Source organism: Aspergillus ochraceoroseus (assembly GCF_002846915.1).
Source record: "Aspergillus ochraceoroseus IBT 24754 chromosome Unknown P175scaffold_6, whole genome shotgun sequence".
Taxonomy (NCBI): domain Eukaryota; kingdom Fungi; phylum Ascomycota; class Eurotiomycetes; order Eurotiales; family Aspergillaceae; genus Aspergillus; species Aspergillus ochraceoroseus.
In genome coordinates, this window is record NW_024468481.1 from 1,206,560 (window position 1) to 1,228,733 (window position 22,174).

General features: G+C 47.6%; 5 protein-coding genes across 5 annotated transcripts; 2 read left to right on the forward strand and 3 right to left on the reverse strand.

The window, feature by feature from the left end:
• Nucleotides 1–1,432: 1,432 nt before the first annotated feature.
• P175DRAFT_0525004 (endopeptidase La) lies at nt 1,433–5,234 on the reverse strand. The gene is made up of 3 exons (XM_040899400.1): nt 2,132–5,234; nt 1,848–2,065; nt 1,433–1,788 (listed from the first exon to the last, which is right to left on the reverse strand). The coding sequence occupies exons 1-3, from the start codon at nt 5,079–5,081 to the stop codon at nt 1,621–1,623; spliced, it is 3,336 nt and encodes a 1,111-aa protein (XP_040750821.1). The 5' UTR covers nt 5,082–5,234; the 3' UTR covers nt 1,433–1,620.
• A 128-nt stretch (nt 5,235–5,362) lies between these two features.
• Nucleotides 5,363–11,366, forward strand: P175DRAFT_0517705 (uncharacterized protein). Its single transcript, XM_040898997.1, has 6 exons — nt 5,363–5,674; nt 5,743–6,983; nt 7,045–7,169; nt 7,845–8,151; nt 8,249–9,845; nt 9,917–11,366. Exons 1-6 carry the CDS (start codon nt 5,462–5,464, stop codon nt 11,054–11,056), a joined length of 4,623 nt encoding a protein of 1,540 aa, XP_040750822.1. The 5' UTR covers nt 5,363–5,461; the 3' UTR covers nt 11,057–11,366.
• An 888-nt stretch (nt 11,367–12,254) lies between these two features.
• On the reverse strand, nt 12,255–13,626 carry P175DRAFT_0301442 (histone deacetylase complex subunit SAP30 Sin3-binding domain-containing protein). Its single transcript, XM_040892815.1, has 3 exons — nt 13,438–13,626; nt 13,058–13,379; nt 12,255–12,942 (listed from the first exon to the last, which is right to left on the reverse strand). The coding sequence occupies exons 2-3, from the start codon at nt 13,277–13,279 to the stop codon at nt 12,460–12,462; spliced, it is 705 nt and encodes a 234-aa protein (XP_040750823.1). The 5' UTR covers nt 13,280–13,379; nt 13,438–13,626; the 3' UTR covers nt 12,255–12,459.
• Nucleotides 13,627–14,149: 523 nt separating this feature from the next.
• Nucleotides 14,150–14,379, forward strand: P175DRAFT_0502973 (uncharacterized protein). Its single transcript, XM_040897519.1, has one exon. It carries the CDS (start codon nt 14,175–14,177, stop codon nt 14,370–14,372), a length of 198 nt encoding a protein of 65 aa, XP_040750824.1. The 5' UTR covers nt 14,150–14,174; the 3' UTR covers nt 14,373–14,379.
• A 4,103-nt stretch (nt 14,380–18,482) lies between these two features.
• P175DRAFT_0558996 (uncharacterized protein) lies at nt 18,483–19,289 on the reverse strand. Its single transcript, XM_040900887.1, has 2 exons — nt 19,208–19,289; nt 18,483–19,129 (listed from the first exon to the last, which is right to left on the reverse strand). The coding sequence occupies exon 2, from the start codon at nt 18,874–18,876 to the stop codon at nt 18,724–18,726; it is 153 nt and encodes a 50-aa protein (XP_040750825.1). The 5' UTR covers nt 18,877–19,129; nt 19,208–19,289; the 3' UTR covers nt 18,483–18,723.
• Between the last annotated feature and the right edge of the window lie 2,885 nt (nt 19,290–22,174).

The following is a 22,174-nucleotide window of genomic DNA, read 5'->3' on the forward strand; positions in this document are numbered from 1 at the left end:
TCGCTGTCGTTATGAAACTCAGGTTCAGAGTCATCACAGGTCACACACCGTCAGCCTGTCAAAGGGGATAATAAAACAGGTAAAATGGCAAAATGAGAATCAAAAAGGGATTGATGAAAGAAATAAGAAAGGAAAGGAACAAGGAAGAGTACATCAGCTAGAGTACCTAGGTCGGAATAGAAGAATCTACTTGGATATCAAATTGTCAAGAATTCTGTACTATACAGAGCAAGTATAAAGAGTACAAGAAGCGAACGCACAAAAATCGAATCCCAAATTCCAAATTTCAGGCAAAGATTAAATAAAAACAGCTTTTATTCTCTTTCTTTTCGTTCATCAGGGAATGAATGCATGGCGGCCTGATAGTGCCTGATCTCATCTTCGGTATCTTCAAATAGATCTAGTTACAACTAACTATACTTATATTATACTTATATACGGAGTATCTCTCTATCTCTCTATCTACATATATATATATATATATATATCTACTCTGTATATATCTCTGTAACCACTTGATTGAAGATGTACCTACTTGTTTACTCTCATCCTACACTGCTACAATATACAGACTATACAGAACACCTACCTAGAGAATAGTATGCCAACAAACTCTTTCCATCCCACCACATGCATAGCCCGGATTCCTTCTCGAAGCCCTCCTTTTCCCCTGAGCCATGCGTTGTTCGAATCCCTTCGTGGTCCTGGAGGAATCACACATTTCTCTTAACCGCCGCGTCCTCGACACCGACACTTCCACAACACATCAGAGAGATGATATACTTTCAAAGTGATGCTCCCAGACATAAACAGTGCGACCAATCATAGTGTCTGTGGGGAATCATCCAGCCTTCCTTGCTTTCTTACATACCAGGTACTACCATAGTAGTAGTAGTAGTAGTAGTAGTCGTAATATATCTAGTACCTAGGTAGTATATACTAGTTGTATACTGAGTACTGTACTATAGTCAGGTCTTATTTTATATGTAGTACATACATCTTCAGACACATTCTTATCAAACCAACCATAACCAACAAATACTTATACTTAGGGTAGTAGTCTACGTTCGCATACTTATTAGGGAGACAAGTTTCTATATCACTCTCCTACAGGAGTCTATAAGTTATGTAGAGGCTACTTAAGTATCGTAAAGCGCATATAATATAGTAGTTGATTTCTTTCTTTTACCCCACGGGGTCGAGAGATTCCTGGATAGAGTGGGATACCTACCCGAACCATGTTGAATGATAACAAGTCTACCGTCATCTACCTTTATTGAGTATTTATGTATATATACATCTTCCTAGATACCGCCAACAATCGTACAGACGCCCTCGTACGTACATACATATCCTCCTAGTTTTTCAGAGCGGAGTGGTCAAGTTCTTCGATCAACCCTGGTTCGTCAAGATTGAGAATTGAAATCTAATGAAAAAAAAAAAAAAAAAAAAAGAAAGAAAATATTTCACAATTATACATAAAAAGGTTGTAAACAAAAAGCAACTCCGGCCCATGCATTCTGCATTGAAACGCCTGTACGTGACCAGAAAAAGCATAACCCATTAACCCCAAGGCTGAATAGCAACAGAAGTATCTACCAGGCGAAATGAACGAGGACGTTAGTCATCGTCCTCTTCCACGTCATTGGACTTCTTCTTCTGGGGCTTCTCCGAGAGCTGCTTCTGCCAGATATGGTTGGCGGCTTCCTTATCGAGATCGGCAAAGAGGATGTCGAACACCTCAGAGTACCAGCTCACTGCATGGCCTTCAATGCCTTCTTTGATGTTCTACAGCAATCGTCAACTCAGGAAGTCCCTGTGGGAATGGGATGTGGATAGTGACTCACCTTAGGCAACTCCAGCCAGTCAGACATGTTGTCTGCTGGGAAGATAATCCTCTTGGCACCAGCGCGGCGTGCAGCAACCGTCTTCTCTCGGAGGCCTCCGATGCGCAGGACCTTACCCGTAACGGTCAATTCTCCCGTCATGGCAATTGTGGGATCCAGAGGGTGGTTCAATGCTAAGGACAGCAGAGATGTAGCCATGGTGATACCGGCAGAGGGACCTGTTTCAGTTAGTTAGCTCTTTTCTCTCTTGTTCCATATGGAAGAGGGAAAAAAAGAAAACATACCATCTTTCGGGACAGCCCCTTCGGGACAATGCATATGCAATCTTGCCTTTTCGAAGAATCGGTTCTCGGGGAATTGCTTGGCCATAACCGACTTTACAAAAGAATACGCAATCTGAGTGGACTCTTTCATTACGTTTTGCAGGTTACCGGTAATCTCAAGTCCTGGTCGAGATTGAGGTGTCAACGCGTTCTCCAAGATAGACTCGACGTAGAGAGCCGCGCCGCCCATGCTAGTCCAAGCAAGGCCCATGGTAACACCAGGGGGGAAGATGTCGTATAACCGGTCCGCAGTGAAGATTGGAGGTCCAACATAGTCAGTCAAACTATCCTTGTTGATGCTCAGATGAACACTCTCAGGGACCTTGAGTGCCACCCGAGGAGTTTCGGTTGTTGCCTTTTCTGCCTCAGTAGAAGACTCTGAGGTCTCCGATTCCTTCGCCTCTTCTTGCGCAGCCTTGCCCTCAGCGGTGAGGGCTTTGTCTTCTCCAAGCACATCCTCTCCGAGATCCTGAACGATCTTGAAAGCAGCCTTCCGGTAGACCTTCTCAATCTGCTTCTTTAGATTTCGTACACCGCTCTCACGGCAGTACGACTTAATGAGCTCTTCAATAGCTTCCTCGGTCAGGTTAACATCAACATCCTTGAGGCCGGTGAGCTCCCTGGCGGCGGGAGCTAGATACCGCTGAGCAATAGCCATCTTCTCATCCGCGACATAACCAGAAAGTTCGATGAGCTCCATTCTATCCAACAATGGTCGGGGTATCGTATCAGTCACGTTGGCGGTACAGACAAACAGAACCTTCGACAGGTCGACGGGGACATCCATATAGTGGTCCAAAAATGAAGAATTCTGTTCGGGATCAAGAAGTTCCAGCAGCGCCGACGAGGGATCTCCTTGGTGGCCACGACCAATCTTGTCCACTTCGTCGATCAAGATCAAAGGATTTTCTGTCTGGCATTTCTTAAGCGCTTGAATAATACGTCCAGGCAAGGCTCCGACATAGGTTCTGCGGTGTCCCTTAATCTCTGCAACGTCCGTCAATCCACCCACGGAAAACCGGTAGTACTGGCGATTGAGTGCGCGAGCGATGGACTTTCCAATACTTGTCTTACCAACACCCGGGGGTCCGACAAGGCAAATAATCTTTCCTTCCACGGTACCCCGCAATTTCCCCACAGCGATGAACTCCAAAATACGATCTTTGACGTCCTTCAAACCATAGTGATCCTCATTCAGAACACTGGTAGCGTGCTGGATTCCAAAATTTTCCACACTCTTCTGGCCCCAGGGGATCTGGGTCAGCCAGTCCAGGTAGTTGCGGGTGACATTAAACTCGGAGGCTGCGGGCTCGAGGTGTGCCAACTTGTTGATTTCCTCATCAAATACCTTCTTCACTGCTTCAGGCATCGCAAGCTTCTCGGCCTTCTCCTTAAACTTCTCCACTAGCTTGTCCTTGCCGTCTGACTCAATACCCAACTCCCGTTTAATCCCCTTCATTTGTTCCATCAACCAGTACTCGCGCTGCCGCTTTTGAATCTTGGCTTCTACATCCTTCGAAATCTTGGATTGAAGCTGCGCGTTCATTAGCTCCTTCTTCAACACAACCAACGCCTTGGGAAGTCGCTCTTCGATATTCATAAGCTCAAGCACTTCCTGCATTTCGTTGAGCTCGCCGGCAGAAACAGCAGCAGCAAAGTCGGCCAATTTAGCGGGTTCATCACTCAAGTTTCCCGGGAACTGATCGGTATAGAAGGCGGAGATTTGGTCGCGGAAAAGCGGGTTCAAGCTGGCGATCTCCTTGCAGACGTTGACAATCTCGCTTGTCACGGCCCGGATTATGGCGCTCTTCTTGTCAAACGGTTCCTCTGTCAGATTCTCAACGTTGACCAAGCTAACCGGATACTTTCGGAGGAAAGAAGTAGGTTCGTAGTGGTCTTTGGGGGTAAGGTCCGTGGTGTTCTCTTCAAAGCTGGCGACAACATCCCCCTTCTTTTCTATGGTCTTGTCCTCTGCTGTACCAGATTTCGAGGAATCGCTAGGTGGAAGCAAAGAGGAAATCTTAATTCGACGATGGGGGTAAAGAACAGCCGTTACACCGCTCGTCTCTCCCCTCAGAGGATATGCGGCAGTGATCTGGGCAAACACGCCAACGTCGTAGACATCATCAATATTCTCGATCACATCACCGTCTGCATTTTCATCCTTGAACAGAAAAGCTCCTACATATGGCTGTCCACGCTTCATCATGTCTTGAATGGCCGTAGCAACGTTAGGGTCCCGAATGGTAATAGCTTTGTAAAACCCCGGGAAAAGCGGTCTTTTGGCAATAGGAATAGCCATCACCTGAGGGTAGACCTCAGGGACTGACGGTTTTTGTAGAGCCTTCTCATTTGAACCTTTCTTGCCCTTCTTTCCACCATCATCACCGCCATTGTTAGAGCTGCTAGGTTTAGAATCAGACGAGCCACCGCTCACAGGGATAGGGGACGGTCCCTCTGAAGAGGTGCTCTTCCCTTCAGCAGCACTGCTGTCCTTCTTTCCGTCTTCCTCGACACTGCGTTGCTCTTTATCTGCCAACTTGTCTCGCCGCCGTGTAAATCCCGATGTCGGAGCTCCGGGCTCCGAAGATGAGCCATGCTTTCCAGACGAGTCGGTCACTTTACGTCGAGCCTCCGAGCTGCGCTCAGCATCCTTATCTCCTCCATCATCCTTTTTCTCTTTCTGGTTCGTGTCGTCCTTCTCGTCACCTGGCGGGGTTTTTTCTTTGCGTCGGAGGGCACTCGAGGAGAAGGTGCGAGGGGGGGACGGAAGCGTGCGGGAGAGGCGCGACGAGCCTATAATCGATCGAGCAGTGACATTATACCTAGAAGAGGCAAGTAGAGGCCGAAGGATGAAAGGACGCGGTGTCTGGAGCGCGGCCCTCCAGGGGAGGGTCTGGCCGCGGAGCATGCTCCTATGGGTATATGGCGACTGAGGAGGTGGGGAAAAGAGTAAGGGGGAGCAGAGAAGGGGAGAGAATAGTGCACAGAGGAACAGGAAAGCACGAAATAAGCCGAGAAGGGCGAACAAGAGGAGACAATGGACGAGGAGAAAGGATGGAGAGATCTCAGGTGATGGATTACCGAAGCAAGCAGTTTCATCGTCATTTCCACCGGCTTATCATTTCTCCGACCGGGAAACTTCTTCGTCCAGTCGAAACGCTGAGAAGCTTCGATCTCTCTCCAGTCGAATTCGGCCCAGGGAAAGCTACAGAAAATCAGGAGTGGAATGGGTATTTTACTCTTTGCTCAACTGACTCCGTTGATTTCCTTGGTATCCTATCTCTCACAATGAACCCTGCTTCCGCTGCCATGCCCAAGGCTGCGGCTTTGCCCGCCCGTCTACTGCGGACCTCGCAGCGATACTCTCAACAGGGTCCAGCTGCCAATGTTCGATCGTCCTCTTCGCCGCGACAATACCATGTTTCCATACTTCAGCACCCCGTCAAGCGTCCGCAGGAAGGCGCCTGTGCAAAGAAGTCCCTTGGATATGTTCCCTCTAGGGTACGTAGATATTCCCGGAAGAGGTTTGGCAGGCTATGGCTATAACTAACATTTGTCTCCGGTTATAGAGCTTCCACACAACGAATTCCCTCGCCGCCGTCCCTGACCCATACAGAGTCCTAGGGGTAGATAAGGGCGCCTCCGCCGGCGATATTAAAAAGGCCTACTATGGAATGGCAAAGAAATACCATCCGGATACCAACAAAGATCCAGGCGCCAAAGAGAAATTCGCCGAGGCTCAGTCGGCGTACGAGTTGCTATCCGATGCGAAGAAGCGAGAGACATATGATCGATTTGGGTCGGCTGCCTTTGACCAAAACGGCGGCTTTGATCCCAATGCCGCTGCCGGAGGCAATCCGTTCGCAGGTGCCGGTGGCTTCCACGGGTTTGGCGGAGGTTTCCCGGGTGGTTTTGGAGCGGATATCAATTTCGAAGATCTTTTCGGTGCCTTTGCCGGTGGTGCTCGTCGAGCTGGTCGTGGCAAGCGAAGCCCGTTCCAAGAGATTCTGGTCGGTGAAGATATTGAAGTCCAGACCAACATCTCGTTCATGGAAGCGGCCAAGGGTACATCGCAAGACATCGTCATCACGCCGCTGATGGAATGCGGTACATGTAAGGGTGACGGTCTGAAAAAGGGCGCAAAACGGTCTCAATGCCGTCAGTGCAATGGTTCGGGAACCAGGGTACACTTCATGCAGGGAGGCTTCCAGGTCGCGGCTACTTGTGATGCCTGTGGCGGAGCGGGTCAGATTGTCCCTCGAGGATCCGAATGTGGTTCCTGCCACGGTAATGGAGTTACTCGCGATCGAAAAACCGTCCGGGTCGACATCCCCGGCGGCGTTGAAGACGGTATGCGCCTGCGAATTGCCGGGGAAGGTGATGCTCCTCCCACAGGGACTTCAGCTGCACCTGGGTCGCGGACGCAGCGCGGTGATCTTTTTGTATCTATCCGAGTCGCTCCGGATGAACGTTTCAGTCGCTCCGGATCGGACATCCTCTACACTGCATCAATCCCGCTGACTACCGCTCTCCTTGGTGGTGAAGTGACCGTTCCGACACTGGATGGGCAAGTGAAGGTCAAGGTCTCCACCGGAACTGGGACTGGGGACAGAATCACACTGTCCGGTATGGGCATGAAGAAACTCGGTGGCCGGTCGCGAGCGTTCGCTCCTACCGGTGACCTGAAGGTCGAGTTCAAGGTCCAGATGCCCAAGTACTTGACCGGCAACCAGCGCACCATTCTCGAGGTTCTCGCAGACGAAATGGGGGACAAGACAGCCCGACGGATCATGGACATTCCAAAGGACGGGTAAGTGACTGCTCACCCCTGCATAAATATTATTTCCCAGCCGATCGGCTAACGATCGCAGTACTCCTCCATCATCCGATGCTTCTTCCGGAGGAGACGCTTCGCAGAACGACGGGTTCCTCAAGTCCGCCTGGCACAAGCTCATGAATCACAAGAAGCCCTGCGAGTCCGAAAAGTCGAACGAAAGTTCAGGCAAAAGCGACTCCAAGGACACGACTAGCGACAAGGATAAATAAACCACCAATTGAAACCTATCCTGGAGATTCCATACCTCTGGACCGCTTTCTTTCATTTATTTGGGAATATATCAATCATAGCGCCGGCGAGATCGGGGACGGTTTATCTTCTTCTTTTATTGGTGATATATCACATTTTTTTTTGTTCTGCATGTTGGGGGATCATTTTGCTGTATCCAATTCTTTTCTTCGACCCTGGTATTTTAGGGACAAGTCGATATAGAGCTGTCTGTATATTTAGGTATTTTGTATTTACATTAGAGTCCGCAAAAACATCTCTACTTCTACTTTCTTTCCCGCGAATAGTTAAACTCAACGGCAATATTCAAGGACCCTCTTAGAATCACCCGCTAATAAGATCGAATCAAATGTTCGCTGCTTGGCTGACATTTCATCACATCCGCCGCTATCGAATCAGCTCGACTCCAACCACTGCAATTTCCGCCGCTGAATATCATCACATCCGCTTCTTTCTACCCCACAATCATCCGTCCCTTCTTCCATCTCCCTCTCCTTGCCGCTTCTCCTTTCCGTGGCTCTATCCTTTTGCTTTCTGTGAACAGTACTTCTAATATTCCTCTCTTTTTCGCTTCCTTCACCACCCCAGCCTCCCCTCCAACGGTAGATGGGAGCTCCCCGCTCCTCCACGGCAAGATGGTTCAGTCGCCTATGATATCATGCCCCCTCAAGCAAACCAACGAAATCGATTGGATTCAACCTCTCAAGGACTACATCCGTCAGAGCTATGGTGAAGATCCCGAACGCTATGGTCAAGAATGCGCCACTCTCAACCGTTTGCGCCAGGATATGAGGGGCGCTGGCAAGGACAGTGCGACAGGGCGCGACCTGCTGTACCGGTACTACGGGCAGCTGGAGCTGCTGGATTTGAGATTCCCTGTCGACGAGAACCATATCAAAATCTCTTTCACTTGGTAATGACCCTGATGATTATGATCCCCGTCAACACGGCTCTCCCCGGCTGTCTGAACCCCCCAGGCCGGCTAACCTTTCGATGTTGCCTATCCGCAGGTACGATGCCTTCACACACAAACCGACTGCCCAATATTCCCTTGCCTTCGAGAAAGCCTCGATTATTTTCAACATCTCCGCGGTGCTTTCGTGCCATGCAGCGAATCAGAACCGTGCAGAGGATACTGGTCTCAAGACCGCCTATCACTCCTTCCAGGCCTCTGCCGGAATGTTCACCTACATCAATGAGAACTTCCTCCATGCCCCGTCGACCGACCTCAACCGCGAAACCGTTAAGACTCTCATCAACATTACACTTGCCCAAGGGCAAGAGGTATTTCTCGAGAAGCAAGTAATGGATAACAAGAAGCCCGGTTTCCTTGCGAAACTCGCTAGTCAGGCCTCCTACCTCTACGCTCAGGGTGTCGAGGGCACATTAGAGCATGCAAAGGGAGTCTTCGATAAGTCATGGGCCATTATTTTGCAAGCCAAGTCGGCACACATGGGCTCTGTGGCATCTTACTACCAGGCCTTAGCTGACTGTGAGACCGGTTCGCACGGAGTGGCCGTTGCGAGGCTCCAGTTAGCGGAGAAGAGCTCTGCAACCGCGCTGAGCTGGGCGAAATCGTTCCCCTCGTCGGTCTCTCCGAATACAAATCTGAGTTCAGAAGCTGGCCCCAATCTGGTAGATATTATCAAATTCCACCTGGCCAATGTGCAGTCCCGGCTCGCGACTTTCATCAAGGACAATGATTTCATTTATCACCAGCCCGTCCCAAGCGAAGCAGGATTATCTGCAGTGTCAAAGCTACCCGCAGCGAAGGCGATCCCTGTTAGTGAGCTCTACCAGGGGCAAGATATCCAGCGAATTATTGGTCCGGATATCTTCCAGAAACTTGTTCCAATGTCAGTAACGGAAACTGCGAGTCTATACGACGAAGAGAAGGCCAAGTTGATCCGAGCAGAAACAGAAAAAGTTGAGACTGCGAATGGGGAAATGGCAGCGAGTTTGGATTACTTCAAGCTTCCTGGCAGCCTAAACATCCTGAAAGGGGGCATGGACCAAGAGATGACTGTGGATGAAGAGTTCCAGCGATGGTGTCAAGAGCTAGCAGGCCATGATTCCTTTAGCAAAGCCTTTGATGGCCTACAGGATCGCAAGTCACAGGTGTTGGCGCAGCTGGATCAGTGTTCGAAACAGCTAGACCTGGAGGAGAGCGTGTGCGAAAAGATGCGCTCCAAGTACGGAGCCGACTGGGGCCAACAGCCTAGCGCTCGACTAAACACAACACTTCGTGGTGATATTCGGACGTACCGGGACACGATTCACGAAGCAAGTGCTAGCGATTCTCAGCTTCTTGCCAGTCTCCGTCAGTACGAGTCGGACTTTGACGAGATGCGATCCGCTGGTGAAACAGAAGAGGCAGATGTTCTCTTCCAAAGGGCTATGATCAAAGCTGGATCAAAGCAGGGCAAAGGCAAGAATGGCGTTGCTAGCCCTTACTCCTCGATAGTCGAGGGCAGCCTACTGGACGATGTTTATGATGATGGGGCGCCATCTGTGGCGGAACAAATTGCCCGAGTAGAGTCTATTCTGAAGAAATTAAACCTGGTCAAACGGGAGCGAGCGCAGGTTTTGAAGGACTTGAAGGAAAAGGTATATACCTTACTCTTTCTACGAGGACGGTCTATCTTCCCCCATATTGAAAGCTAATGTTGGTGTTGTAGGTGCACACTGATGACATCTCAAACGTCTTGATTCTCAACAAGAAATCCCTCACCGGACAAGAAAGTCAACTCTTCGAGGCAGAATTGGAAAAATTCCGTCCGCATCAAAATCGCTTACTTCAAGCCAACCATAAGCAAACTGCGTTGATGAAAGAGCTTACCAAAACCTACGGAGATCTACTCCAGGACAAGCGAGTGAGGGCTGAACAATCCAAGTACGAAACGATAACTCGTCAACGCAATTCTGTAATGGCTAGGTATAAAAAGATCTACGACTCCTTCAACAACCTACGATCAGGTACTACACAAGCACAGACATTTTACACCGACATGGGTGAAACAGTGGATAGCCTGAGGAAAAATGTGGACACCTTCATCAACAACCGCCGGTCAGAAGGCGCGCACTTGTTAGGTCAGATTGAGCGGGAGAAGGCAACTGGAGCATCCGACCACGAGGAACGCGAGCGAGAAAAACTGAGACAGCTGATGGAGCGCCTTTCTACGGAGCCCAAGCCGGCTTCGATCTCGTCTTCCTCGGCAGCTACCGGTCCCGCCCAAGCCAAGTCTCCTCCCCCGCCAGTCAAGACCCCGAGCTACCCAACCCCAGGTATTGCTCCGCCTAAGATGTCCCCGGCCTTCCCACCAGCTATTTCACAGCAACATGGTACTCCAATTTCCCATTCCCCAGCTCCTTACGGCCAATACATGTCCCCTGGGACAGGGGTGTCCTATCTTCAGTCGCAGAGCTACCATCAAGGCGCTGCAGCGCCACTCTCTGAGGGCTACAATCCCATGGCATACCCGATCCCTGCCTCATCCATGTCCCCTCCCCCCGGCCAGTTCTACTCAGCAACCCCTACTCCCTTCTACACTACTCCTACTCCACCCGTGCCTTCAACCCAGTATATGCCGCAAGGCTACGTTCCCCCTCCCCCTCCTCCCCGCCCCCAGCAAACCACTTACGCCCCTTCCACAGGCCCATTCCCCTCAGGGCCCGGTGGATACGCTCAGGCCAGGCCATACGGTACAATCCAGCACCACAAGGCACAGTCGCAGTCACACACCTCACCCCAGGCTGGCCAGCCTCCATCTGCCTCGTCTTCCACTGATCCCTGGGCCGGTCTAAACGCCTGGAAATAAAGAAAGGGAGAGAGAGAGGGAGAAGATAATAAAAGACTACAAATCCACTTCGTCCAATTTCAGTTAATTTTACTTCGAATTTTTATTTTCTCCTTCGTTCCCCGGCCCGGGCCCCCGGCTTCATGGGCCATGAAAGAGTTATGATGATAGATTTACATTCTACGTTCGTACGGATAGGTCAAACCAGTTTTGCATTGAGGCGTTTTCTACTATGTTTACCCCCATTTTCTACCTGTTATATTTTATGGTTAATGCTTTGCCTTGGCCTTTGCTTTTGCTCTCCCCTGCTCTGCTCCATTCCTATCCCCCCCCCCCCCCCCCCCCCCCCATCTCGAAATCTCTACCGTTTTTTATCTATCTATTTATTTAGCATATCTTGTTTCCATTTTGGTATTGTTATCCTTAATGCTACATTTTTTTTTTCCAGGTTCTTATTTTTGCTAGCTTTCTCCCGCAGTATTTTACTTCATATAACTATATGATTATTCACTCCACAGGTAGGTAGGTATATATAGGGTACTCTTTGTGTCTGTTCCACGGGTCCAATCGTAGTATATAATACCTCAATAGGTACTATAGTAATACTACTAGTAGTGCTAGGATGAACCCAGTAACAAAGTCCACCTTGTTTGGTGTTCATTCAAATGTATGTATGTATGTATGTATGTATGTATAGTACATGCATAACTTAGGTAACGAATATAACCCCTGTTACCCTGTCCCTGGAAGATTAGTTTACATCTACTCCGTACGGAGTATACATCTACACGAAAGATAGATAGATAGATAGATAGATAGATAGATAGATATATATATAGAAAGCCACTCCTGCTCCCAGCTACGAAATACTAAGCTACCCCCTTCTAATCTACGAGTGGTATTCGATTTAAGCCTAAACAACGAGATGGTTAGTTGGTGGAGACTGTGGTTGCGAGAGTGATTGTATTCGTGTTGGGGAAATTCTTCTTCCGAGAAATAAAATAAAATACACATGCATGCGTACTAATGCAACCCCCAGACTGGGAGAAGAAGAAAAGAAAGCTAATAGATCAACTCCGATACAGATTCACAAGATTAGGTAGGTGAGTTGAGGCGAGAATGATGTATGCGGCTAAGCTCCCTAAAAAGAAAAAGAAAAAGAAAAGAAAAACCGGTCGTGAGAAGAGAAGAGAATAAAACAGGTATCCAGCGCCAATGGGTATCATGAGAAAGAAAGGGGGACATGGGAAAAAAATGAATCCTCCTATCAACAGCAATATCTTGTACAAGACGTGGAAACTCCAACCAGCCAAAAGTGCACGCGCAGAGATACAGGTAGGCAGAGATAGAGAGAGAGAGAGAGAGAGAGAGAGAGAGAGAGAGAGAGAGACGAGTTGGGTCAAAATTCCTTCCAAGTTGTAAAATCATGGCTGGAATTTCAAACGGAAATGTCGTCCTCGACCTTCCTCGCGGACCTTGTAAAGAAATCGTGCGATCGCTTCTTGTTCCATAAGACCGGCGCTGTTAAAATGCTTGCGCACTGCGGTAGCGAGCTCTTTCTTGCCCACCCTGTCTTGACCAATGATGTGATTCAATGCGGGTTTTCCATTCATGACGCTTGATTTCTTCGAGCGAGCGTGAGTGCTTCCACTGATGCCATTGGGAGTGTTGGTTTTGTGGTTCAGGGAGTGTCTCTGAGCGGAGGAAGAGGAGCCGTTGGTCTTTTGGGAGGGCTCTTGTTTGGAGAGATGGGCTCGTTGAGCGGCAATAGCTGTGGGCGATCGGAGACCAATCCCTCGCGAGAGAAGATTGTGGGCATATTCGCTAGAGAAGGCGCTGGGTGATGTCAACTTGTAGGCGTGTCGGTAGGAGTGGAGGAATTCGAGAGGCATTTCGGACCAGGTGATCTGAGAGATGAATTAGTCAGTATAATTTTTTTTTCGGTGGATACTACATAAAATCATATCGTAGCAAAAGAATAGAACAGAAGAGGAAGCAATTTTGATTTGTTAAACAACATACTCTGGGCAAACTGTCCGCCGACTCTGCTTGTGCAGCGGGGGCGCTGGTAACATTGGCAGAATTGGCAGCGACTTTTGCTTCACGAGAAGACAACGCCGCTGCTGCGACCCCACCATTCGCTGCTTTCCTTCCCTTAGCTCCGCCCGTCTTGAGCTCCTTTGTAGTCGTGCTGGAGGCTTCTGATCGAGAGTCGTCGTGGACTCGTTGGCGCGGGGGCGCCATAACGAGAGCAGCGCTTTTGCCGAGGGTAGATAGAGAATGGGGGAAACGAGATTTGAAGATACTACAGGGAGTAAATAAGACAGGGAACCGTCGATTGAGACTTCTAATCACAACTGAGCGAGATGATAAACACAAATAACTCTCATGGTGTTGCAAACCTGAGCGGAGGAACTTTTTTGGCTTCGGCCAACGGGGGATTTCAGGCGGCAAAACGCGGCAGAATGGCCTGGCGCGACATCATAATCACCGCATTCGGTAATATGTGAAATCGGATGCCGGAGACCTCGGGGAGGAACCAAAGGAGATAACCATCGTTCTGCTTGGCTTTGGGCTGCTATGGTTTCTTGGAATGGATGTTTACTGGTGATTCCGCACAATTCTAGGGCAATAGTTGGTGAGGATTAGGATGATATGTTGGAAATTATGGAAAATCAAGCCGCGCGATGGAAAAGCGATACGTATACGGTACGCCGTTGTTGGAGGTGACAAGAATTTGACATGTCATCTATGGAGGAGGTCGACAAAACATGATTCAGTTTTGTTGTCTCTCGACCGCTGGTCTCGACTCAGAGACATCATTCATAACAACTCAAGACATTACAGAGTATTCTGTATGGAGTAGAGGAATAACCCCTCCATGTTTCGTGCCTTCCAGCTTATCAGCCCTAAGAGATCACGTGCATCACCACACATGACCTGCATTTGTAGATATCAACAATTAGCATCGGGAAAAAAAAAAAAAAAGGAGCCAGGAATTCAAATTAATTCCATTCATACGAACTACTACCGTAGTAATAATAGTGGAGGGATTTGTCTGGATTGTTGAGAGAAACGAAGGCAAAAAAGAACATATAGTGGAACGACCTTTGCAGGATATGGAGAAGAACCGTTTTCTATGGAGACATCTGAATTTTTCCCACTCACCGCTATGTCAGATATCCACACAGACCCAGTCAGGCAAGCATCAGCCCAAAGAAAAAAAAATTTTCATCATGAACCACATTACGATAGAGAACAGGGGGACAAGTCTACGATATACCAGTCAGTTACGGGAGTACTGTACTTGGTGATGAGTCGAGAGGCCGAGGTTTAACGAAGAAGATGGATAATAGTTACACAGATTTCCGAAAACAGTAATCCAATTGTACCCTTAGGCAACCTTAAAAAGTGCTAGTGGTTGCTGTTATCAAAGCCCAGAATCACAGGCCAAAAAAATGTTACTCCGGCAGAAACTTCCCCATACTCTGCAAGGTAAACCTGCCGTACCAGAAAAGTGCCGGCTTAGTTGCCATCTTGTCATCCTATCGCGGGCTCAGGCCACCAGCACGGGATTCGGGACAGGGTCGGTGAAAAGGAGCTCCAGGAAAAAGACTCGGGACGGAAATGCCGAGGAAATCTGTGGAGTGATTAAAAATTACAGCAACACCTTCTCACTAGCCAGGAATGTGTGCTCCGTACGGAGTAGTAAAAGGGAATTTGCCTGAACGGACAATGTCCGTCCGGGACAACAGAAGAATTCCGATTATAGCCCCCCTCTTCACCGAGGCGCTCTTTCGGATAGGGAGAATTGTGAGGGGGATGATTAGGTAAGAACGCCTCTCCGCATTTGACTAAAAAAAATTTCATGAGAGATAAAAAATTCCAGTTGAACCAGCCAGCTTTTAATGTCGAATCACGCCCTCCCGGAATCCCCGATATTCTTCCGGAACCATCCGATGTTTTTTTTTGATCATAGAGGAAGAGTAACGGAGTGCTGTCCTCCGGATAATCAGGTATCTCTTACATTTAATATTCACATACACCAGTATCATCCTCATCATCCTAAGTTATAGATACCTTATTCTTTTAGATTGCTTCCTCTTCTACTGATTCTCGGTTTCTCATACAATATCTATAAATGATATTACAAGAATACCAGGTGCGGAGATTGTTCCGTATCCCAGACTTAGAACAGTCCAGGCGCGGGAGATTGTCATCTAGGAAGAGGGCCGCGCGCCACACTAAAGCAGGACCATGTCTCAACTCCTGGATTAGCTGCAAATCATTTGCATGACGCAATCAAATCAGAGTCCCATCTGCCTTTTCCTTATCTGGTAATATTGCCCCAGCTTTTACAGTTTAAATTACGGAGTAGATGGTGGTTAGTAGCAGTACTGATAGTAGTGGTATGACTTAAGGTAGCTTAGATATTTCTGCAATCCAGGATCAATTGCAGTGTAGTAACTAGAGGCACCAAGGATATTAATCATTCAATAATTATTCTCTAGCCGCAGGCGCAACGATTGAATGATAGCCCCAGAGATACCGCAAGTATTGTGGAGCACCCCGTTGAAATATACTTGGTCTGCCAATACCTAACTCTGGCTCAGGACCGTAAGATTCTAGGTACAGCTTGTACTACTCCGTACTAGTAGTACAAGACTACTAGTAGTACATAGTACTCCGTAGGTAGAGTACTCCGTACTCTGTAAACATGTGAAGATGAACCTGACATCATCATCCTCAGGCTTCAGCTCCCACAAAAGCTGGGGTACGATTTTTACCCTTACTATCCCAAATCGAGCTGGAAAGGGGGTTCCGGCTAAAGATGGTATTCAGGGGGAAGCGATGAGCCACTCAACGGGACAATCTCTATCCAGGCTCCAGAGCATGGTGGTATTCATTATTTCCCCTCGTATTTTGACGGCAGCATCGAAAAAGATTTCCCCTTTTGTCCTCTTCATCTTAATGCTCCAAGCTCCAAGCTCCATCCCTCCAGTATTCAGAATGCAGAGTGCAGATTCACTAGTACCTCACTAATCGCTCCTAGGGAAAAAAAAATAAGGAATAAGGACCTCCAATTCCTGCCTGGCCTGAGTACTTTTATCCCCTTCTTTTTCAGTTTGGGGATATGGATCAGCTGAGCCGGAAGGACGGTTCTCCAAAGATAGCGAGCAACAAAAGTTAGGTACGGAGTAGCTCAGGCTATTAGGTACTCGAGAGTATTTTCCCGGAGCTGACCAAATACAAAAAGTAACTACTTAGTTATCTACTCCGTACTAAAAAAGATTTCTTTCCTTGCGCCCCATAATTCCGTTCCCCCCTTCCCCAAATCGATACACTTCCGTAACTTACCAAGTTTACCAGCAATTATGGGGCTTCTCCGGACGGAGAACATCTCTTTACGGAACCACCCAATTTGCGTAGCTGACTGACTAGGTTTGGTGATGTTTTGTTTGAAGCTCCGATTTTGCCTTTGGGCTAAACTTACCCGCGCGTAAATACTAAATACATACTTTTATCCCCTACCTTGTCTGCTAGGTGCTCCGTAAGTGCGAGGGTTGAGGCGACGTGGCATCCTATCCTATCCTATCCTATCCTAATCTCGGTTGATTATCTAATCCAGACACCCGTACCCCGTATATTATTTTTTTTTTCCCGGATTTTGACCGAGATTACTCCTCTGCCCCTCCTCCTACAACTACCGCTGGCTCCGGTAAGGTAAGTAGAAGTAGACCCTGGGTACTCCCGTACTCCGTATTCTGGACAGAATTCACGGGGAAACAAAACCCCTTGTAGATCTTCAGCTGAATGGTATCATGATTCTCGATATTAGCCGCTCTCCCTATACGGTACGGACAGGTGTGCGGGAGAGATAGTACTGTATATCTGAATCTGTGGTAGAACCACCCGTTATTTCGATCGCCTGCTTCTCCGCCCGTCCTACATGTAGAATATTAGGTATGATCTTTTTTTTTTTTTTTTTTTCCCCAAGAACCAAGGCTGCTCCAGGGCTGCCCTTCGCAATCCCTGCTCGATCGCTCCAGACCCGCAGAACCCCCCCCCCCCCCCCCCCCCTGTACCTACGTAGACACTGACAGAATCCGAGAGGCTGATAAGTGATGTGATGTGATACAGTTGGTAGTTTCGGCATTACTAGTACTACTAGTTAGTACCTTAGGTAAGGTTAGGAGGTTGATATCTGCGGGAATATTTCATTTCCGCCAATCATACCCCCAGGACGCATCGGGCGTGCAAAAGAGGCTCGAGGTTCAGTCTCAGGGTTCATGCATGCATGGCTTCCAATTCTACACGTAGCGCCGTAGCCCGTAGCCCGTAGCCACTACCCAGGGGGGCTAGCACTAGAGTGCTCAGTAGTACTCTAGTATACTACGGAGTATATATAACTTAGGTATAACTATGTATATATATAAATAAGTAAGCATATTTGAAACCATTAATACAGCTATTATTCATTTATCATTCCATTGCGGCCCCGCATAACCTGGGGGGCGAAACTGCAACAACAACAACAACAACAGTGATATCAGCATGATACGGTACCCCTGTTTCATTGGGCCAAAGCTCCTCCGTTCCAGAAGCTTGTGGATCCCAGATCGCTGGTCTTGGTACCTTGTGGGGAGGAGGGAGGGAGAAGGGGGTTTGTAACTTATCCTATTCCTAGGTAAAGTTAGTGCGTTACAGAGTACAGACTGTGCGTGTGGTTAAGGAAGGTAAAAGGCCGTGGTGGTTGTGCTGGGCGGAGGCTACGGGACGTATCGATTTGTTTCTGTATTGTAACTGTTTCCCTTCCCGTACGGAGTACCCCCAGAGAACAGGCTGTCTTGCTATCTATCTAAAAACACACATCTGACCTGGGGCTGGAGAGACAATCTGTCGTTAGAGTAGAGCTGACTCTGGCTTAGTAGTGGTGGTGGCTTTGTGAGTCTGACACGATGCACGCCTAGATAAGGCTATGGGATATCTTTATTATTAGGCTAGAAAGCTCAAGTGGTGCATCCTTGTCCTTCGGGATACGGAGTATGCTTATTAGTAGATATTATGATGATTATTTCGGTCTGAAGTTATTATCTGGGCTGTTAATTTATTTCCCAATGATTCTTCCCCAGATTCCGCCCCCGCATATCATAGCCCATAGCCCGCCAAGCATGAAGAATGTCACCAAACTGTAACCGTACAGGGTAGACCTTCCTTGCCTTGCTCAGGTTAATCATAGGTAATGGTAATAAACCGTTGTCCTTGGGAGCGAGGAATGTAACCGGGCGAGGACGGCGGCTGTGCTCGGCTGACTTGTTGCCCTTTGGGTTTCCAACTACTAGTATATACCTAGTGCTCACTCAAAGTTAATAGCAGTCTAGGTATATTTTCCATATAATATAATAGATAGATGTTCCTTCTAAAGAAAGTACGGCTGCAATACTTGGAAGAATGTCGTCCACCATCGGGCACGTCATGACTTGCGCTTTGCAGCGCCATCGTTATATATCCAGATACAGACCACAGGTATAGTTCCGCCTTGAGCTGGCGTAGCGAATACCATTTCATCTGCGCCTCATCTTGAACCGTGGAAATATAGCCCAACGGACGAAGCTCCAGGAGTTTTATCGGGGATACCTACCTAAGGTATACTAGGTACATTTCGAAAAGAAGATTCCTTATCTCGATCAGGCATTGGCTGTCCTCTGCACCGGATACATGTGGTATCGGCTACGACCTAGGTACTCAATCAATGACACCATACAAGCAGAGAGAGAGAGAGAGAGAGAGAGAGAGAGAACATCAGGCAACACCAGAATTGGCAAAATGGGCCCATGCATGGTCCACGTACGGGGCCCTCTACTCTGTAATCTGTAACTACACCGTGTCGCAAATGAATTGACTAATTGTGTAATTGCGAGATTGACAACTCTAGGGAAAAGGAAAAGCGATTTCGGATCGAAGGATACCAAGATCGGAATTCCACTTTACCGGTGTTGAAACTCAAGATTGCGATATAGAAAACTACTATCTACTAGGCTCGAGCAGTAGAAGAGGGGCGGATTCACCCCGCAATGATTTGCGACGGATAACCTGTGGAGAGACTCGAGAGTACATATATGAAGATGATTATTATTGATAAGAAGAACTCACCTTATCAGTAACTATTACCATTAGGCTTTTGTGGTATTTCCGTAGAAAGCATCGGCGATTTTCGGATGAACGGCTTCAGCTGGCGATCTGTAGCAGACATGGCGGTAATGATGTGGTCTCATTTATCATCGCTTACTTTTCTTGTTTGTGTATCGCTTGAAATTCCCGATGAACCGAGACGGGTCCAAAGATATGCAAACTTCACAGACACCGAGGAAAGAGAGTGAATCTCGAAACATGATAAATCGCAAGGGTAGAACCAGTGGTACGATCATTTGCAGGGAAGCTCTCCAACTGTTTCTTTAGACTCCTGAAATGGAATTCGATTTCCCCTTGGAAATGTGGAGTGTTTCTATCTTGATCATTATGTGGTTTCAATTATCTTTTTTACCTAGGTAGTACTGCTTTATCCTAGGGAGAAAACTACTATTTGCCGACCAGAACACCCCAGGAATTACTAGTAGTATAATAATTGCGAAATCACTGGTGCGTGTACCTGCGTTCTTAGTACACGATATCCCAGTCAGTTCTGGGGAATTGAATCCATTCCAAATTCCAGGGCTAACTACCTAGGTACTCTTGATGTCTTGGGAGAGAAGTTATTTCTGACCCCCCCACACACATACTACTGACCTAACTTGCTGTTGCCGCGGCAAAGGTAATAATTCCCTGCATTAATATATAATTCCCTACTTGGGTAGTACTCTATCGAGACTGAACTTGGCTGCGATATCTGCTGATCATCCGAGTTTATCCTATCAGCGTCCAGCCAGCAACCACGATACCTACCTAGGTACGGAGTACCTTCGGTATCGCGCAGTTATCCAAGTTGGTGGGGAATGTTTCCCATTCCTCTTGGACGACCGAGATAACCTTCATTCTTGACAATCTGTAGTCGGTAACTTGTAAAGTCCATCAGAGACAAGGCAGGGTTATTTATGATGGATCTGGTATCTAAAGTGAGGTTGACGTCTTGGAAACCCGGATCCGTATCTTTCTTTATCCTAGCTCCTATGGAAACTACGGAGTAGTTAACTAACTAGTTAATATCTGCCCTGCTGACCAACGATTTCTGCCCATGTCAGTGTCAGGGTCGTTATCTGCATACAACCGATCTTTTTCAATCATGATTCTGGGAGGTCACCCGTGTAACGCTGGTGGTATCTGGGGAGACAATTCCCGAATCTTCCCCTTGTTTTGGCCGTCGTCAGAATCCTTCATGCCCAGCCACGTCTCGAGCCGCCGATGAAACGATGCAGGGTGTTTTTGGGGGGACATCCAAAGAATGAGCTGGAGCGTAAGGAGGCTTTCGGATGATCGAAATACACTGCATGGTTATTCTGAAGCCCTAAAATTAGGGTTAAGTCTTTTAGAGCAGAACAGAGTTTCGAATGCTCTTGAAAATCCCCAAAAGTGTGTGACTCATGAGACTGATGCAATGAGTTTATGTTATGGCAACTATGAGTGTATCAATAAGAATAAGTATTATTTTTTTTTCCCACCCCGCAATTCCGATTGTTACCCGCCTGGGGCGTCATCCCGGCATATTTTCGTGTCTCCAGAAGTTAGAAAAGATGGATTGAAGGTTTCTCATCCATTGTTCCATCGTATGACTTGTACCTTAGTAGCCCTGCCACTTGGCTTAGGCTTCGTCACATCTGGCAGTTCCCAGCTCCCATTGGGCTCTGCTATCCGCCCGGCTGGGATTTTTATTTTTATCACCTCAGCCAACCATTCCCAGGTTGTTGATCGGCAGGTCTAGATTAGGCAATCCCCAAGCCCTCGTTTCGACCCCAGATACGCTCCAAACCAGTGATCTAATATTTGTCCACTCCAGAATACGGAGTACAAAGAAGGGAAGGGAAGGAAAGGATTCCTTATCCATCACATGGCTGATTGTAATTCCTCGAAATAATCCAGAGTAATAATAATAAGGTCTCGAAATGTCCTACGGAACAGTCATAGACTAAGTTATCAGGATTCCCATATCTTCCGCGATAGCCGGTTCGGAAGTTTAGTACACACTGTACTTTACTCTGGAGCAATACAGACACGCACCTCTACTAAATCCCCACAGCATTTCATCTTCCCCCCTATTGAGTACTCCGTACTACTCCGCCCCACATTCTTTTTCTTGTCGTTTTTTTATGTATTTTATTCCTGTACTACAGACACTCGCTGTGCATCGAGCAGTACCTATAGTAGCCAAAATTCTGGAAGAATAAGAGATATCCTCATCTACATGGATTTTGATTTTTTTCGAGACCTTTGTACACTATGTGACGATGTAGGACTGGTATGATGATGGTAAGAAAAAGATGTTCCCCCACTACTAACCCGGGCCGGGTGAATCTCCAAGCAAAGCAGCCGATCTGGTTTGAGCACGTTCTTTTTTTGTGATTTATTTGATTTTATTTGATTTTCTTTCTTTTCTCTTTTTCCTTTTTTTTTTTTTTTTTTTTTTTTTGCCCCCCAATATTCATAATTTCATCCCCACACAAAGCACACTTGCAAGTTTTTTTTTCTTTTTTTCTTTTTCTTTTTTTTTTTTCTGCTCCGATTCCGATAAACGCCCCTCCCTCTGTAACCTCTTTTCTTTTCCTCCCCTCCCCCGAGCTCCGTTTCATTCTTCTTCCCCTCCCCTCCATTCCAATCCTCATTTTTATATCCTCCTTCCCCCAGATTGTTCTCCAGATTTTTCTTTTATTTTCCCTCTCTTTCTTCTTTCGAAACCTTTGTTCGACTTCGTCCCTCTCGACCTCATACTCTCCATCGCCCCCATCAATTCCCCGGAACGGGCTGCAATCCATCTTATCACCTTCAGACCATCCGAATCCCTTGATTTTAATCAGGGGGGCTGACTAGTCTTTTCCTGTGCAAATCCTGTCTCCTTTTTCTCTCTCGAATTGTCGTACCTTTACCTGTCGTTAAAGGGCTCAGTCTGGACTTGGTTATACTCCTTGCGCCATCTCGATATCTTCCTCC